General features: G+C 45.9%; 2 protein-coding genes across 3 annotated transcripts in view; both read right to left on the bottom strand.

Annotated features, from left to right (window-relative positions):
* The window catches only part of LOC134579425 (golgin subfamily B member 1-like), a 146,027-nt gene extending 139,865 nt beyond the window's left edge, over positions 1-6,162 (bottom strand). The window contains exon 1 of the mRNA XM_063438718.1: positions 6,157-6,162. The gene's annotated coding sequence lies outside the window, so the exon portion shown is untranslated. The remainder of the gene's footprint in view (positions 1-6,156) is intronic.
* The window catches only part of LOC134579427 (CD59A glycoprotein-like), a 32,414-nt gene continuing 20,696 nt past the window's right edge, over positions 2,404-14,121 (bottom strand). Inside the window, exons 2-4 of one of the 2 annotated variants that reach the window (XM_063438720.1) lie at positions 5,426-5,500; positions 4,502-4,606; positions 2,404-3,034 (exon numbers count right to left, since the gene is read on the bottom strand). In XM_063438720.1, coding sequence (XP_063294790.1) covers positions 2,841-3,034; positions 4,502-4,606; positions 5,426-5,495 — 369 coding nt within the window. In that variant the 5' untranslated portion in view covers positions 5,496-5,500 and the 3' untranslated portion in view covers positions 2,404-2,840. The remainder of the gene's footprint in view (positions 3,035-4,501; positions 4,607-5,425; positions 5,501-14,121) is intronic. The other variant, XM_063438719.1, reaches the window with a different exon arrangement.

Raw genomic sequence — 14,121 nt, 5'->3', positions numbered from 1 at the left:
TAACCGGTACAAACAATGTAATATTGTTTTTTTAATCTAGTCTTACTTTTTGCCAGATTCGGACGGGGACGTGTCCCCCCCCTGCAGGCCATCAATGTGTGTTCCTTACAGGGTCGGGTTTGTCTCCGATCCACCGTGCCTCTTTACGAGGCCCCTGGTATAGCCCCTTAATAATTTTGCCCTTTACCATGCCCCTCCCTCCCCTGTTGTCCCAAGCCTCTCTTCCCTGTCCCTTTCTATTCGCTCCTAGGGAGCTCAGCTTCCCGTCAATCCCATCCCTTTCTTTTAGTTCAGCGTCCGCCCTGGGCACTAATTCCTGTTTTGTGTGATCTGATTCGTAGGGGGTGGAGCCTAGCTGTAGTAAGCCCTTGAATGTTGTGTTGTGTGTAGTGTGCGTGTAGAGACCTGTCCCCTGTATTCCTTCTTTGTCTACTAGTTGTCGTCCCTAAGTGTTTGTCTCCTTCTGTATTGGCTGAGGGAGTTGTGTTTGGGGGAACCGGGACACCATGAGTCGGGTGTTCGTCGGTTCCGCCACGCCTTTGGGTATTTTTTAGGCCCGTGGGCGATAGCTTTGTGTTTTTTGTTTTTCCCCTTAACATGGCTTAAGCCCGTGTGGTTCTGCCAATTCCCCAGTCCCAGTTTGCTTAACATGTGAGTTCATAGAGGTCTCTTGGTTCCCCTCTCAGGGGTTTTTAGCTCAGCGTCCCTCTGTGTCTCCCATGGTTCTCCATTCTGTGGCCAAGGTGTCCAGCTCGGGTATGGGTTCCTGCTGCAAGGTGAAGTCTCGCGGTGGGTCCACCCGCATGTCCCGGAGGAACTTCAGAGGGTCATGCCCGGTATCAGGGTGTATGTCGTGCCGTCCTTGAACGCCACCAGCTTAAACGGATGTCCCCATGTGTATTTTATGTCCCTGTCCCGCAGCAGCGTGGTGAGGGGCCTCCATGCTCTTCTACGCTGTAAAGTGGTAGGGGAGAGGTCTTGATAGACGGTTATCACTGCGTCTTTGTACGATAATTCGTTGTTCCTGGCATACTGCATCACCGCCTCCTTTGTCCGGTAGTAATGGAATCTAATTATAATGTCCCTAGGAGGTTGGTTTGCTGACCTGCGGGCTCGTAGCGCCCTGTGTGCGCGGTCTATCGTCCATTGTTCTTCGGGTATGTCTGGGATGAGATGTTTAAAATAGTGCTCCATTGCGGCTATCAGATTCCCTTCAGTGGGGGACTCCGGAAGGCCTCTGAGCCGGACATTATTACGCCTGGACCGGTAAGCCAGGTCGTCTATGGTGAGTGTGAGGTCGGTTAGTTGTCTCTCCATGGTTTTGGAGTGTGCTACTACCTTGTTATGTGCCTGGGTGACCTGTTCCATTCTGGTTTCTAGGTCTGCTGTTCTGCAGCCCAGCGCCTGTATCTCTGCCTTCACTTCTTTTGTGCAGTTGGAAATTTCTGTAGCCAGGTAGTTGCTCACCTCTGTTAATTTGGACAGTATGTGGGATGTTCCTCCTGCTGTGATTTCGGGACTTTCCTCTCCCGTTCCGGTCTCAGGATGCTGATTTCCCCGCAGGCTCTGTTGTCGGCCATCTTGTCCGGCCTGTGTGCCTCGTGGCGCCGTCAGCATTTTGGCGACGGTTTTAGGGGTTTCTCTGCCGTCGTCCTTTTTTTTTCCTGGCTTGTTTGTTGCCGGAGTAGGAGCCTGGCATCTTGCTGCTTTGCAGGGCTACTGTCTGGGTCTCGTTGCCTTTGGTAAGTGCTTTGTTCGTTGTGGATTGAGCGGAGCTCCTGTGCTACACGGCCATCTCGGTCGGCAGCCAAGCCACGCCCCCGGTTTAACACTTTTCTTCTTTTTTTTTAATAAACATAGCAGTTTCAGAGAAACTGCTATGTTTATAATAGGGTTAATCCAGCCTCTAGTGGCTGTCTCACTGACAGCCGCTAGAGGGCTTCCGCGCTTCTCACTGTGATTTTCACAGTGAGAAGACGCCAGCGTCCATAGGAAAGCATTGCGCATTCAGCCGGTGACGGAAGAAGCGGGAGGAGAGCTCCCTGCCCGGCGCTGGAGAAAGAGGTAAGTTTAACCCCTTCCTCCCCTCCAGAGCCCGGCGGGAGGGGGTCCCTGAGGGTGGGGGCACCCTCAGGGCACTATAGTGCCAGGAAAACTAGTGTTTTCCTGGCACTATAGTGGTCCTTTAAGCATCAGTGTTTTATGCACTATGTCTCAATAACACAGCAATGACCCCAACTTTCTCAGTAGTCAACACTTACGCGCAGTTTAGCACTGCTCCACAACAGGCTTAGGTGCCGATGACAGAAAGAGGGGGTAATCCTGAGATTATTGGTAATTTACTCAAGACAAAAACCCACACGGACCACATGAAATTATAGGAGTCACAATACTATTTTTTTTTATTAATCTCTGTTATACAAATGAATTAAAAATTACACCGTCCCTTAAATTAAATCCCAAGGGTGCCCGCAGCGAATAACTAGACACACAGACCTGTGCTTGCTGTGACTTTGGCACATTATTCATATATCACTAGTACGTGAGTATGTGCATAACTATCGCATTGTTATTTTAGTGCAATTAATCAAACATATGGAAAGGACGGCAGTGATAATTTAAGTGACTACAACTAAAAAATGTGTTAATGTTTACCTAGGACCCAATCCAGTAAATGAAAAGCGCAACGCAATTACAGAAAAGCCTTTACAGGTATATGGACTAAGATGTTTTTGCAGGTTGTAGATACTTAGTTTCAGCTCGTTCGCCATTGAAGCAGAGAAGGTCACGTTTGCTTGCGATCAGATCCCAAACAGTTTGCAGAAGAGGGAGCAGGACACTCAGCAGGAGAATATCAGCAGAATAGCGGCAGCGAAACTGAGAACCAAAGAGGTAACAGGCAGGCTGCTTCTACCGCTGTTACAGAGGTCGGTCTGGCAGCAACTAGAAGTGAACTTAGTCAGCTGAAATTCATTTTTAACAGAGGAGATTTCACATCTGTTCATTTCCCAGCACTGAGATCTTGACTTGCCATCTGGGGGTAGAACAGAAAACGTCACAAGAGGCACAATGTATAGAAATTCCAATCATAATATAATATATGGTTTTAATTGCTGGTAGAAAAATAAATAAAATTGCAGTATGCAATGGTACCTTTTATATTGGACTAACATAATATTTCAAAGACAAGCTTTTGAGAGTTTCCCCTCTCTTCCTCCGGTGTGAAGTCTGTTTGCTGCAGACCTGAGGAGAGTGGAAAACTCTCGAAAGCTTGTCTTTGAAATATTATGTTCGTCCAACAAAAAATGTATCATAGCAATACTGTAATACTCTGACATTTTGACATTGTATGTATGTACCGTATATACTCGAGTATAAGCCAAGTTTTTCGGCACATTTTTTGTGCTGAAAAACCCCCACTCGGCTTATACTCGAGTCAGTGTCTGTATTATGGCAACTTACATTGCCATAATACAGACCAGGACCGCCGGGCTCATTACAAGCTCGGCGGTCCTGTTGGGGGCTGGCAGCGAGTTGTTACTTACCTTTCCTGCAGCTCCTGTCAGCTCCCTTCACCTCCGTTCCCATCCGCTCACTGTCAGCTCGGGTCTGCTCCCTTCACTTCCGCTCTGTTCAGCTCACTGTCTAAATTTCGCGAGGTCTGCGTGCCGCGCGGAGCGTTGCCACGGTAACTCGCGGCAATGCTCTGACGGCCGTGGGTTACCGTGGCAACGCTCCGCGCAGCACGCAGACCGCGCGATTTAGACAGTGAGCTGAACGGAGCAGAAGTTAAGGGAGCAGACCGAAGCTGACAGTGAGCGGAAGGGAACGGAGGTGAAGGGAGCTGACAGGAGCTGCAGGAAAGGTAAGTAACAGCTTGCTGCCAGACCCCCTCCTGCACAGCCAATGCCACTGGACCACCAGGGAATGAGAGCCCCCCTCCCTGGCCAGGTAACAAGCAGGGAGGGGGGACAAAAAAAAAAAAAAACAAACAATTAAATAATAAAACAATATTAAAAAAAAATATTAAAGTAGTTATATTAAAATAAATAAAATATTAAAATAAAAAATAATATTAAAATAAAAAAAAATAATAAAAATAATACGAATGCCCTCCCCCCACCCAGTTTACACACACACACACTCTGCATTATATACACACAGCGCATTCACACAAACACACACACTCTGCATTCATTATATACACACACTGTAAATAAATATTCAATTAATGTAATTTTATTGGGATATAATTTTATTTAGAAATTTACCAGTAGCTGCTGCATTTCCCACCCTAGGCTTATACTAGAGTCAATAAGTTTTCCCAGTTTTTTGGGTAAAATTAGGGGCCTCGGCTTATATTCAGGTAGACTTATACTCGAGTATATCCGGTATGTATATATATGTGTGTGTTTTGAGTAACACAAATACACACAAAAAGACATTTGGAAACGGTTAATAAAGAAACGTTACATCACTTCGATCCTGTAGAAACACATACCTGTTGTGATTTTAAGACAGGCGTTTTGGTTCAATGGACACGGCATTTTTTGCTCACACTTCTCACTGCTATACGATTGGCAGTTATAACACGTCAAGGCCAGACCTATGCAAACACACAGAATTACTAGGTTTCACACTGAACCAGAGATAGAAATGGAGGAGGCGGTGCTGGGGGGTAGAGGAGGAGGAGATGCTGGGGGGAGAGAATAGGAGAATTAGTTCAGACAACTGTATAAGTTGTTTTTTTTTTTTTTAAACTTAAACCTCAGTATTCACATTTAATTGCCGTGTTGGCACTTTGAGGAAAAAAACTTGGCGGCTGTATGTATTGCGGTTTGGGCACTCGGGCTCAAAAAGGTTCGCCATCACTGATTTAGTTTTTAGTGAATAAAGTCCACTTATGTGCATGTGTGTGAGTGTGTATAATGTTTAATAGACAATACGAGAGGTAGAGAATTAAACAACTGGAATGCAGTTATTTTAGAATTCAAAGCTGCACAGAGCATCTGGTGTCACTTGATGTTTTCATAGCACATAGCAACACTCCATGGGGATGGCTGACAAAGGACAGACAAATGGATAAATAGGGACAATGTAGGGGTAGATTAGATAGACATGGAACCCTTTGCAACATGCTAATATTTTTATCTCACTCGTTTAGGAGCTCTGTTCCAGTCTCTGCACTGGAACAAAGAGGCCAGAATGAGTGGACATCAGGTAGGGGAGGCCAAAGGCATGCTGGGAAAAGCTTATTTAAAGGGACTCTGAGCACCATAACCATGTAGTAATTATGGGGCAAGCGATTTGGAAACAGTCACTCCTGAGCGTGGAAACAATGGAACAATGCAATAGGGTGAACGGTACAAATGTTGCCCATTTATGGCTGGAGTACGTCTCATACGAATATGCATTAAAAGCTTACCAGTGGAGCAGAACACAAGCATAACCAGGCTGAGAGGGAGCATGACACGGAGTCCACACATTCCACTCATGGTTCCTAAACAAAGAAGAACATTAACAATCAGCGGCTTTCAGTCAATGCTTTCTTCTGAGCAGGGACCATGCCAAGTGGACAGTTCTAAGCCCTGTCTCCACCCCACCTGTAAAATTTTCTACGTATCACATTATGACAGCAAATCATTAAATTAATTTACAGTATCATATAAACTTATATTTATAAACTCCATGTCTGCAGTATTTACCCAATACCTGATTTATTGACGCAAACTTTCAGCATTAACCCCTCACCTGCTAGATTAACCCAAACTTGCTCTCTCCCTCCCCTCCCAACAACAACAACACTCCAATTGCAAACTCGGGGTGTGGATGATTCAAATCTAAACAGCAGGAAGATACACATAACATTAAATATAAACAACGGAAAATGTTAGCTACTTTGTCATTAAAAACCATGAACTTGGTTGAGTATACAAGGTTACTCACAAAACAGGCATGGTTATTGTTGGGTATCAAAATCTAGCTATCCAGAGTGGAAACTGAGATTTTAGGGTAATAGTTAGCACATTGCTAAAAGAGGTAGAAGTAATAAAAGCTCTAAATAGGTAGCATTCAAGAGATGTGTAAAAGGTCTCCTGAGCTATTGATTCTAATATATCTTATAAACAATAATAGATAATGAATATATCTCAATATGCAGCTTCACACTCAAGTGTCCACATCCAGGGGAAACAAGCCCCTAACACACACCAAAGTAAATATAGTATGAATAAAGTGGAGCGCAAAAAACATATACTTAGCCCGATATCTTGAGATAGGCATCCATCGGCATAAAAAACAAAAGTGAGAAAAGAAAAAGAAAGAAAGTGTGATATTGTTACACACAGGTCATATAATACCAAAATACAACTAATAGGGTTTATAACACTCCTCCCCCTGCCGATGTTAGCTCCGAATGCGCATGCGCAGCCAGAGCCACGCGCGTATTCAAACCGCAGACAAAAGCACTACTCAATGCTTTCCTATGGACGTCCAGCGTGAGTTCAATGTGAGTTTCACAGTGAGAATCGCAGAAGCGCCTCTAGCGACTGTCAGGGAGACAGCCACTAGAGGATGGATTAACCCTCAGTAAAACATTTTTTTTTCTGAAAATTTTGTTTTTCTGAAACTGCTATGTTTTCAGCTGCAGGGTTAAAACTAGGGGGACCTGGCACCCAGACCACTTCATTGAGCTTAAGTAATCTGGGTGCCTATAGTGGTCCTTTAAAGGTCCGCCCCTCATTATTTTTAGGGTGAGTGGGGGTAGGTAGGGAGAGAAATTTTTTTTTTGGGGGGGGGAGGGTTAACTAGGGTCCCCCCCCCTTTGTATTTAGGGCCCCCACCCACCGCTCAGGGGTGCAATCAATGTTCACTTTTAAAATGTGGATGTACATTTGTGTGAAGTATTTGTGTTTGAGTGAAGGGGTGTGTTTATATATTTTTTGAGTTTGAATGCAGGGGTGTGTTTATTTTTAGGGCCCCCACCCACCGCTCAGGGGTGGGGGCCGGGGGGGACAGTAGGTCCCCCCCTTGTTTATTTTTAGGGCCCCCACTCACCGCTCAGGGGTGGGGGGACAATAGGTCCCCCCCTTATGTTTAGTTTTAGGGCCCCCACCCACCGCTCAGGGGTGGGGGCCGGGGGGGGACAGTAGGTCCCCCCCCCCTTATTGTTCGTTTTAGAAAGCGAGCTGAGAGTCAGACAGCTCAGCTCGCGAACGCGCATAGCGCTGAGTGTCTTCATAGGGCGGCTGTCAATGCCGCTCTATGAAGAACGCGATTGGTGCAACGCGATTGGTGCAGCGCGAAGCCGCGCATGCGCACCACATCGCGATGACGCTTCTCTGTGAGAAGCGTCCTATTGGGCCCCGCGATTTCGTCATTTTGACGAAAAAGGGGGCGCGGCATGGCTGGGAGCTCAGCGCTGGAACGGAGGTAAGTTTTTAATATAAAAACACCTCGAAAATTATTTTTAATAAATGAAAGTACATATAAAAGCAAGAAGGAAGGCTGGGGGACCTGTCTTTCTTGCTTTTATATGGTGACTATAGAGTCCCTTTAAAGGGAGCGCATTAGTGAAATTACAAAAAAAGGGTAATTAAAAGAAATGTGAATTCCCGTCACCATACCCAAGTAAACTCTAGTTGCAATTGTATATTTTTTCTCCTTCATCTTTGAATGTTATAAACCCTATTACTTGCATTTTGGCATTATGTGACCTGTGTGTAACAATATCACACTACCTTGCTTTTCTCTCTTGTTTTTGTTATGTCGACACTTACAGTGTTGGTGTTTGAAGGGATGCTTGTATACATTTATTGTGTTTTAATACAGGAGTGTGTTTGTATGTAATGTTTGCGTTTACATTCAGACACACCCCTGCAATCAATGTTCACTTTTAAAATGTGGATGTACATTTGTGTGAAGTATTTGTGTTTGAGTGAAGGGGTGTGTTTATATATTTTTGAGTTTGAATGCAGGGGTGTGTTTGTATGTAATATTTGTGTTAGATTGCAGGAGTGTGCTTGTATGTTGTGCTGGTGTTTGACTGATTGGATGTATGCACATACACTACCACAAACATATTCATGCACATTAACACACAGATGCATATAAATACACTGACACATACACACAAATTCATATATAGACGCCTACACACACCCCGACATACACACATGCACCCTGACACACACAAACATTGATACATGCCTACACCGTGACACAGATACGCACAATGACATAAAACACACACCCAAACACAGAGGCACATCCACAGAAGCACACTGGCGGGCCGACATTGCAGAGGCCCAGTAGCGGTCTAAGGAACCGGGTCCCTGTTGAGCAGTAATGTTTCCCTGATGCTATAATCATAGCATCTGGGAAACATTTCGCAGCACCCCTGTGTGCACGTCGCGGTGCCCACAGTTTGGGAACCGCTGGTCTAACTCTTTCCATGCCTGTGGCAGTACAGGAGTCAAAAGGGACCCAGGCCCAGTGATTGTAAGAATGTCTGAATTCATGGAGATGAGTTTGTATAGGTTGCCATCTTTTGTGGCTGAGAGAGTGCGAACCGGTCCTGATCAATAACTGATGTGGGCATTGCGGAGCTTCTTGAGGACCATGGAGGGTGGCAATATAGCAATGCATTATTTACAGCTTTGACTATGCCCCTGATCTTAACATTTTTATGCCTCCGGTAATCGTCTATGGTATCTTCCGCTTGTAATCTGGTGGTGATTGTGACAATATACTCCCTCACCACCTCCAAAGCCGCATTGAAGAACACTTAAATATTTTTCATAAGGTTAGTTATGTCACGTTTTCTTCAGTCGATAAGAGAGTATATAGGTCTCCCATAGTAGGGATTGCTTCTGAAACGTAAAGGAGTTCCTCAGAGAAACCACCAGAGTAGAGTAGGTCCAGTCGCACCACCATATTAGGCAGAGGCCTATTCAGCTGTAGGTCGCTGTTGCGATGCCTCACACAAGAGGGTTTTAAGCTTCTCAGACTTATCCATTGCTGCCTGGAGAAGTATGAGAAACACTGTTTTGGTGCAATTTCTCCTCTCAGGACAGGACCGTTCTGCTGAAATTGGGATACAAATATTTTTTTCTGTCAAGCTCTAGTGGTTTATCAGGGGCCTGATTAAAGCAGCTTGAACACGATGCCAAACATTATTAACATAGCAGAAGGCTATTAATACTCATTTGGGTTTTCGGTTTTGATGACTATCGAAGCTATTTTTGTCTTTTTAGTGACAGCAGTAAGTGCCACCGCATGCCAGGGAAATTCTGTTTTTTAAAACCTTAATAAAGGGTTTAACAATTGACTTCAGGCCAAGTTATTCACATTGGAGAGAGATCTCCCATATATTCAAGAGAAGACCTTATTTCTCCTCTACCCCAAACTCCCTGTTTTGTCCTAAAATGTCCACGTCATGTCCAATCCTACTGGATGACAATATTTTAAAAACATAGCTTTCTACCAAAAGAGAGAAAGAGAGTGTGAGTGTGTGTGTGTGTACGTGAACTTTTTTCCTCACCCAAACATTGGTTGGTGCTCCACAAGTAACGTTAAAGGACCACTCTAGTGCCAGGAAAACATACTCGCTTTCCTGGCACTAGAGTGCCCCCACCCTCAGGGACCCCCTCCCGCCCTGCTCTGGAAAGGGGAAAAGGGTTAAAACTTACCTTTTTCCAGCGCTGGGCGGGGAGCTCTCCTCTTCCTCTCCGATCCTCCCCGTCGGCTGAATGCGCACGCGTGGCAAGAGCTGCGCGCGCATTCAGCCGGTCACATAGGAAAGCATTCATAATGCTTTCCTATGGACGCTTGCGTGCTCTCACTGTGATTTTCACAGTGAGAATCACGCAAGCGCCTCTAGCGGCTGTCAGTGAGACAGCCACTAGAGGAAATAGGGGAAGGCTTAACTAATTGATAAACATAGCAGTTTCTCTGAAACTGCTATGTTTATAAAAAAAATTAGTTAACCCTAGCTGGACCTGGCACCCAGACCACTTCATTAAGCTGAAGTGGTCTGGGTGCCTAGAGTGGTCCTTTAATGCAACCTCTTGCTGATGAGTTGCATTTACAGCAAAACAGCTGTCCATGAGTGGCTCACTGGCTTTGCATCTCTTCCTGAGTTGTGTTTCAAAGCTGTTGTATACAGCAAGCATCAACATGGATTCTTTGTTGAACTCATTTGCATATGCCCACCCAGAATCCTTTGCAGTGGTAACAGCACAGCACATGTGAGATTTCTGTGGGCTAAGCAAGTTATTATGGCTTGACTGGTGTTTGCAGATCTTTGTTTGACAATGTATATTCAAGACTGAGGGCCTCCATATATATATCAAGGTATAAGGTGTAATATTTTTTGAGATAGAGAAGGAGAGCTCACACATGAACATGAAATGAGAGTCTAGACCTGCTTAATTGCTACTGCAACATCAGGCCCAATGAGGGGCTACATGAAACATAGGTGGATGAATTTAGAAAAAAATATATTTAAAATAAAAAAACTAACACACACACAAAAAATTTTTTACAGCAAATAACAGAATGTCAAGAGAAAATTGGTTTCACAACTGGAATTAGAAAGACTACACAGAAGAACATGCATGAGCCATGCAGAACCTATACTTATTGCAACTGTGTCCCAAAATGGTGTAGCTGCAGACCAAAGATGGAGGGAGGGGGACCAAAAACAAATCAAATAAAGAAAAACTGGCAGTATTTAACCACCGGGCAAGACTACGAAAGATCATTGGATGCTGGACTGACCACAGACCCACCTAGAGCTTAGACTTAACAGTACTGGAAGAACATTTGAGAGAAAGAACCACCACCTAACACCAAGGTCTAGGGGCTACTAGACCAGAAAGCAGACAACTGCATGATCTTGAATGCTTAGCAGCACAAATTTACCAGCTACTAACAACAGGCTTTCAACCTGGCAGGATAACTCAAGTCAGAACGATACTGGTCACGTAGGACCCATTTACCTGTCTTTCAGCTTGTACACAGACTATTCCTTCACTTGATATTCAGGTGGCTTCTCATTTCTCTCTGTGTTCTGCCCAGCCACTTATGATGTGTCACGATTCGGGAACCAAACACGCTAACAGGTCACAGAAGGAAAGGGTGCAATACCGGTCCTTAGAGTGGCCGGGTTAAGCACACTAAGAATAGTCAGGAGACAAGCCAAGTAAAGGGAGCCAGAAAACAGGAGAACGAGAAACAAGCTGAGGTCAAAGGAATGGAGAATACGGGAAAATTGGAATAACAAGCCAAATAATCGGTAACCTGAGAGAGACGCACGAGCAAACTGCAATACAGGTAACACAAGACCACAATAGGGCACTGAGAGACAGGAAATATATGTGAGTATATAACTCCTGTGCTTAATTCTGATTGGAAATTATCCAATCACACGTGGGAGGTATTTACACCTCCCACTGTGATTATTGTGCTGTTGCTTTAACGCCGGGTCATGTGAGTGACCTGGCGTTCGGATAAATGTGCCGGCTCCCAGCGTGCAGCGTTATACATGCTGCCGCTGGGAGGAGAGGAGGAGGACGCGAGCGGCGCGTCAAGCAGAGAGGACGCCACTCGCCGACAGGTAGGGGAAGAGGGGACCGCGGATGCATCTTTTTATTCTAAATTGTTACTTAAGCTAAGAGTGACCTAAGTTCTAGACTTGATCGTTTCATGACCAATTCCACCCAGAGATGGTATAGTAGCCAGAAGCAAATAGGTCTGGGCCTAAAGAGTGTCCAGACCACAGTCCAGTCTTGATAAAATACAGAGCAGCATCCACAAGTACATCATGAAGATGGCTCCTAGAGACAGGACCCACGGTGTAGACTGTGCAAAAAGACTTCAGAGACAATCTAATAACTGGTTGCAAAAGTCAGCAGGGACAGTAATACAGAGAGGCTAGCCAGGGCCTTCTCTGCTGACCTCCTTCCAGTGCTGGGGATGTCGCCACCACAGCTCCGGCACCTCTGGTCTCCCGACTCCGCTGACTTCTCCTCTCGCCGTGCCGAACTGGACTTGGTGATAAGCACGACGGAGGCCGCGACCGCCGGGCCCTCCATCCACCAACACGGCCATCGCCTCAAGGCCAGTCCCAGGGACCGCCGTAATGCCGGACATCCCCGCCTCCAGCGCTCCCCGACCATGGAAGATCTGGTACTCCTGGAGGAGCCTAATCAGTTCAGGTTCCGACATGTGAGCCATGCTTGCGGGTATGTGGAGGGGGGGAGGAGATAGGGTGACAGGCTGCAAATCAGGGCACTAAAACAATTTTTTTTTTTTTTTTTAAACAGGGCCTACTCCAGCCAGCACATAAATATTCACCTGGTTCTCTCCCCAAACCCCTTTTCTTTGCAACAAATTATCCAATTTAGGACAGCCCACCATACATGGGCAGCAGTCATGATTTCAGGGGGAAACTCAAAGGGTAGTTGAGAATAACAGAGCCAAGATCCTGTGGGACTTCCACAGGGCCGCCATCAGGGGGTGACAACCGTGACAGTTGTCACGGGCCCGGCGGCCCTGGGGGGCCCGGACTGCTCTGGCAGTCCTGGGCCCCACTTTCCCTCCCTGCACACATAGATCGCGAATATCGCGATCTATGTGTGCAGCCGCGGGCCCCCGGCTCCCTGTTACCGCAGAGGGGGCCCAGGCCTCCAGCCTCTTCTCTTCTCCTCCCTGCTAATAACTCTCGCGAGACCCGGTTGCCATGGCAACGCTCCGCGGGTCTCGCGAGAGTTATTGGAGGAGAGAAGAGGAGAAGCTGGAGGCCTGGGCCCCCTCTGCGGTAACAGGGAGCCGGGGGCCCCACCATGCCACCGGACCACCGGGGATGGAATCTCCCCCCTCCCTAGACACAGGTAAGCAGGGAGGGGGGAGAAACAATTTAATTAATTACATTTTTTTTTTTAAATAATGTTAAAATGACCCCCCCTCTCCCTCCTCATTGCAAATTTACACACACACACACTACATACACTGACACAACACACACACACACACTGCATACACTGACACAACACACACACACACACTACATACACTAACACACACTACATACACTGACACAACACACACACTGCACATACCAACACAACACACACTGCATACACTAACACAACACACACTCTGCATACACTGACACAACACACTCTGCATGCACTGACACAACACACTCTGCATGCACTGACACAACACACACTGCATACACTTACACAACCCACACTTTGCATACATTGACACAACACACTCACCGCATACACTAACACAACACACACACCGCATACACTAACACAACACACACCGCATACACTGACACAACACACACACCGCATACACTAACACAACACACACCGCATACACTGACACAACACACACACCGCATACACTAACACAACACACACACCGCATACACTAACACAACACACACACACTGCATACACTAACACAACACACACTGCATACACTAACACAACACACTCTGCATACACTGACACAACACACACTGCATACACAAACACACACACTGCATACACTAATACAACACACACTGCATACACTAACACACACAGTGCATACACTAATACAATACACACACTGCATTCACTAATACAACATGCACTCTGCATACACTACACACTAACACACTCACTGCATCCACTACACATTACCACACTCTGCATTCACTACACTAACACACACTCTGCATCCGCTACACACTAACACACTCTGCATTCACTACACTAACACACACTGTGCATCCGCTACACACTAACACACTCTCTGCATTCACTACACTAACACAGACTCTGCATCCGCTACACACTAACACACTCTCTGCATTCACTACACATTAACACACTCTCTGCATTCACTACACATTAACACACTCTCTGCATTCACTACACTAACACACTCTCTGCATTCACTACACTAACACACTCTCTGCATTCACTACACTAAGACTCTCTGCATTCACTACACATTAACACACTCTCTGCATTCACTACACATTAACACACTCTCTGCATTCACTACACTAACACACTCTGCATTCACTACACTAACACACTCTGCATTCACTACACT

The sequence above is a fragment of the Pelobates fuscus genome, chromosome 12 (genome assembly GCF_036172605.1).
Source record: "Pelobates fuscus isolate aPelFus1 chromosome 12, aPelFus1.pri, whole genome shotgun sequence".
NCBI classification, from domain to species: domain Eukaryota; kingdom Metazoa; phylum Chordata; class Amphibia; order Anura; family Pelobatidae; genus Pelobates; species Pelobates fuscus.
Note: the sequence above shows the minus strand (reverse complement) of the source record. Positions and strands in the feature narration are given on the sequence as shown.